Source organism: Myotis davidii, unplaced genomic scaffold (genome assembly GCF_000327345.1).
Source record: "Myotis davidii unplaced genomic scaffold, ASM32734v1 scaffold514, whole genome shotgun sequence".
In the NCBI taxonomy this organism is placed as follows: Eukaryota; Metazoa; Chordata; class Mammalia; order Chiroptera; family Vespertilionidae; genus Myotis; species Myotis davidii.
Window position 1 is genome coordinate 224,884 of NW_006286236.1, and position 4,757 is coordinate 229,640.

At 66.4% G+C, this 4,757-nt stretch overlaps 1 protein-coding gene across 1 annotated transcript in view; it reads left to right on the forward strand.

The window, feature by feature from the left end:
- The window catches only part of BAIAP2L2 (BAI1 associated protein 2 like 2), a 21,389-nt gene extending 18,606 nt beyond the window's left edge, over positions 1-2,783 (forward strand). Inside the window, exons 9-12 of the mRNA XM_006757440.2 lie at positions 814-1,031; positions 1,336-1,543; positions 2,092-2,135; positions 2,312-2,783. Of these exons, the coding sequence (XP_006757503.1) occupies positions 814-1,031; positions 1,336-1,543; positions 2,092-2,135; positions 2,312-2,387 (546 nt within the window). The 3' untranslated portion in view covers positions 2,388-2,783. The remainder of the gene's footprint in view (positions 1-813; positions 1,032-1,335; positions 1,544-2,091; positions 2,136-2,311) is intronic.
- The last annotated feature ends 1,974 nt before the right edge of the window (positions 2,784-4,757 follow it).

Genomic DNA, 4,757 nt, shown 5'->3' on the forward strand with positions numbered 1-4,757 from the left:
CGAGACGTCCCTGATGGAGGTTCCCCTTCCGCTCCATGAGGGAGCAAGAGCCTCCTTACCAAGGTCAGGTGCGGCCGTGAGAGGTGGGACAGGCGGGGAACGGAAGACTCGAGCGGAACATTACAGAACCTTATTACGAGCACCTACTGTGCACCCGACACCCAGGGAGGGACGCTCCCCTCCGCGCCCCAGTCCCCCGGAGCCGGCTCTGATGGGGTGGGCGTGGCCTTCCCAGGCGGCAGAGGCCATGCTGGGCCCTCGCAGGCTGGCTGCTCTCCTTACAGTCACTCAGTCACTCGCAGGGGAAATCCTTGAAGGACCTAAACGGGCAAAGGCTCCAAAGGCAGGCTGCCCAGGGCACCGGGGCCGGAGGGCAGCAGCTGGGCCGGGAAGGAGGGAGCAGGGCGGGGGTCAGACACCTGGGCGTGGGCGTCCCTTCCGCTGGACCTGCCCTTGGCTGTCACCCTGTCATCATGCTTGTGGTCCGTCCCCTGCCAGGCCAGGAGCCTCTGGGGAGGAGGACTGTGCCTGCCTCTCTGGGCCCTCACGGTGGGTGCTGAGTGAGCAGGGATTGAAGGGGTGACCCCAGTCCTTGGACACGTTGCTTTCCTTCCGGACCTCCAGTCCCTCCTCTTAAGGAGCCCGAGCCTGGGGGACGCGAGGCTGGCTGGTGGCCTTGAATGCTGAGAAAGACCTTCAAGGGGTGACATGCGCTGCCCTCGGCACAGCCCTGGAGCAAGCCGCACCCGCAGGGCCCGGGCTCGTGTGCCCCCCGGGAAGGTGGTTGGGTCACGTTGTTGGGCCTTTGCTTAGGGGACCCTCTGCTTCCCCAGCAGGAGCGGCTGGTTCCCCGAGGCCTATGTGAAGCCATTGGAGGAGGTGCCCGTGAACCCCATGAACGCCTTGAACCCCGTGACCTCCATGAACCCCATGAACGCCTTGAACCCCATGACCTCCATGAACCCCATGAACCCCTTGAACCCAGTGACCTCCATGAACCCCATGAGCCCTATGAATGAGCTACCTTCCAGGTACCTGGGTGGTCAGAGTTGGGGCAGGGGTGGGGACTCCAATGGGGGGGTGACCCCACCCATCAGGGGGTTATCTGTGAGTTGCAGTCCTGAGTGGGCCCACCCCCCTGTAGCCTCTGGAGAAAGGGCACCCTGTCTCTCTAACTGTGAAGGTCATTGTGTCCATCCCTCTGCCTCCTCAGGGCTGCCTGCAAGCCAACAGTCTCCTCTCCCAGGCGCCGGGAGGAGGCTGTAGGAAGCTCAGGGGCCCAGAAGATGGGGCCTGACCCCTGACCCCCTCCCTTCCCCTCCTTTCTGGGCTCAGGTCCTACCCGCTCCGGGGCAGCCACAGCCTAGACGACCTCCTGGACCGGCCGGGCAACGCCACAGCGCCCTCAGAGTACTGGGACGGCCAGCCCCGCTCGCGAACTCCCAGCCGGGTCCCGAGCCGCGCCCCCAGCCCCGCACCTACACCTTTGCCTGGCAGCCGCCGAGGCAGCATGGGCAGCACGGGGGTGGCCAGTGACATCAAGGTGAGCCCTCTCCCCAGGCTGTCCGCACCCGGGTCACCAGTGCGCAGGGAGACTGCAGACCCCGGAACCCTCTCTGCTTTCCCACTGTGTCTGGCAGGGGCCCCTCCACCGGGCCTCAGTCTGCCCGTCTGTGCAGGGAGGGGTGGGATGAGCTTCTGACGCCGGGTGGGTGGGGGATGTATTCATGTCGGGGACTAGAGCCCCAGGTGCCCTGCCGGGAGCACTGGGAAAGGCCTGTCCTCCCTGCCTCCCAGGGAGGACACACCAGGGTCCTGGGTCGGAGCCGGGGTTGGGTAGACACAGGGAACGGCTCCCCATGAGGCCACCGCCGTCTTGTCCTGGAGATGGTCCTCTGGCCCTGGAGATGGTCCTGCCCCCATCCTCTTTCCCAAGTCTGAAACCCACAGAATCCTGGGCCTCAGGACGCCAGGGCTGCACGCCCAGAGCCTGGCACTGGGGGGCCTCTCCCTCCTAGAGGGGGAGAGGGAGGGGCAGGAGCTGGCTGGCCCCTTCCCCTCCAGACTCGGCCCTTCCTCCCTCCCCTGCAGAAGCTCATGTCCTGGGAGCAGCAGCCACCAGAGCTCTTCCCTCGGTGAGTCTGGGGCAGGACTGGGCCAGCGGGGACTGGACTCGGTAGAGGGAGACAGGGTGGGGGTGAGTGCAGGTGACGGGGACAGGAGGCAGGGTGGACACCTGGCTCAGGTGTCCAGGTGCCTTCCCTGGACCCACAGCCAGCTGGAGACCTCGCTCTGACCTCTCCCCCCACAGGGGCACTAACCCCTTTGCCACCGTAAAGCTGCGTCCCACTGTCACCAATGACCGCTCGGCACCCCTCATCCGCTGAGGGCCTTCCTGCATCAGGGGTCTGAGGTCGCCCCGCCACCTGCCCAGGAGCTGCCCAGAGCTGGCGGCAGCAGCAGCAGCAGCCGTGGATCCGAGACGCCGGGGCCCTGATCCTGGTGGGGGGCGCCCTTCCCCTGACCAAGCCCCCAGCCTGAGCAGCTCTGAGGTCCCCGACATGGGGTCTGGGACCTTCAAAATAAAGCAGGCGGAATGGGGCCAGCACCACTTCTTCCCGTCCAGGGGCCCCAGGACTCTCCCTGGGGGCCTACCTCATGCCCCCATCCTCTTTCCCCTTCTCCACCCCAGTGGGGAGGAGCCCCTTACACACCCTCCCCCGCCCGCACTTGTCCCCTTTTAACTTTTGTAAACAGTGAGAAATAAAGCAAGTGGACAGGCAGCAGGACTGGTGCTCTCTGGTCGGGGGGCTGGGCAGGTGGGCATGGAGACCTCCCACCGGAGAATGGGGTCACCGGCAGGTGCCTGGGAGGCCTCACCCCTCTGATCCCTTCACAGCCCTCATTTGCACACGCCTTTAAGTCCCCTTCAAAGCCCTCCCCCTCCTCCATCTCCAGCCTCAGGAAATAGCTGCCTCTCCAGGGGCAGCGGGTGGCAGTGGCCAAGGTCGGGGGCCCATCGGTGGCCTGGGACACAGCGCCCTTTGTTCCGCCCTCCCTGCCCCGTCCCGGGCTCTCCTGGATTAGCCTTATCCAGGGGAAGGCACAGAGGCCCTTCCTGGAATGTGCCCGGGGGTGGGGGGCTATGAGCATTGAGGTGATTGGGGCCTGGGAGGTGTCTCTCCAGGACAAGGCTGTGCCCCCAGCACCAGCAGGACCCCCACCAGAACAGGGCTCTGTGTGTCCTCCTGGGGCCCCAGAACGTGGAGCCTCATCTGTCCAAAGCTCCCCGGCAGCCCCGGGGCCCCCTGTCCCTTCACCCCTCCCAGGAAAAGCTTCTTAGGCGTGGGGGAGGGACTGCTCTAAGCCCCCGGCCTGGGGTGAGAGCCAGGCCAGTGGCTGATCTGCAGGCAAGCCTGGGAGTCTGGCTGCACCCCCCCCCCCACCAGGCTGGGGTACACTGGGGAGGCCTGCAGGCCTCAGATGTGAGGCTGGACGCCCAAACCCACAGGACGGCTCCGGTGAGTGTGGGGCGAGGCTGCCAGGGACCACCCTGTCTCATGAGAAGAGGGCAGCAGGCAGGAAGGCCAGACCTGTCCTGGCGGGGAAGGGGCAGAGTTCCGACACCCACAGGTCCCTGGGCATCGCCCAATACCAGGAGGGAGGCCCAGGTGAGGAGGGGCTGCAGTGGGGAGGCTGGTCCATCCCGGGGGATGGGGGACACAGGCGGCTGCCGCGTGAACCCCTGGGCTGAGCCCAGGAGTGTGACAGGCTTCTGAGTGGGTTCCGGCATGTGCAGGGGTTGGGGAGGCTGCTAGGGGTTCAGGGGGCAGAAGGGCTCTCCTGGTGCCGCCTAAAGGTCCCCACCTGCCCAGTGAGAGCCAGACACCAACCCCACCCCAAGAGTCCCTGCTGGCCTGGGGTGATCAGTCCCTCATCTTACAGGTGGGGAAACTGAGGCTCGCAGGGGCGGGGCCTGTCCAAGCCACCCAGCAGATCCATGGCTGAGCTGGATGAGCTGGAACTCGGCTCCCAGGCTAATGCTCTGTATACACGCACTGCCGTCCCCCTCCCCCCATAATATTCCAATGACAACGGTCACTCCTGGTCATTGAGGAATTAGGACACACCACAGGCCAAGGGGGCATCTCTGCCCATTTCGCTGCTGGTGCCTGTTTCTCCCCCTCCCCCGCCCCCCCCATGCTTGTTCCTCTGTCCAACATCAGACATGCTCGCTGGGGACCCCACACTGCCAGGCACACGCTGGCTGCCAGGCTCCCCCACTCACCAGCACCCCCTCTCCTGCCGCCACCAGGCCTTGAAGAGCAAGGGGTGCCCCCCATAGAGCCTTCCGGAAGTCAGGACTCAGGTGGGACCGACTGTTGTCCCCCTCCTCCCTCACGTGCCCCGGGAGGCGGGAATTGGGCCTCACTCCCTGCGCAGGGCTCCGGTGGGGCGGCCGGTGCCTCCGTTTCCCCCGGCTGGGTCTCCCTCCCCGGGTCCGGGTGACCCCCTGGCTGCTCCCTCTCGTCTCCTCTCCCCCAGCAGAGGCTGAGGCCATGGGCACGGGCGGCCCCCGGCGGGGCGAGGGCCCCCCCGACGGCGGCTGGGGCTGGGCGGTGCTGGGCGCCTGCTCCGTCGTCACCGGCTTCGCCTACGGCTTCCCCAAGGCCGTGAGCGTCTTCTTCCGCGCGCTCATGCGCGACTTCGGCGCGGGCTACAGCCAGGCGGCCTGGGTGTCCTCCATCATGCTCCCC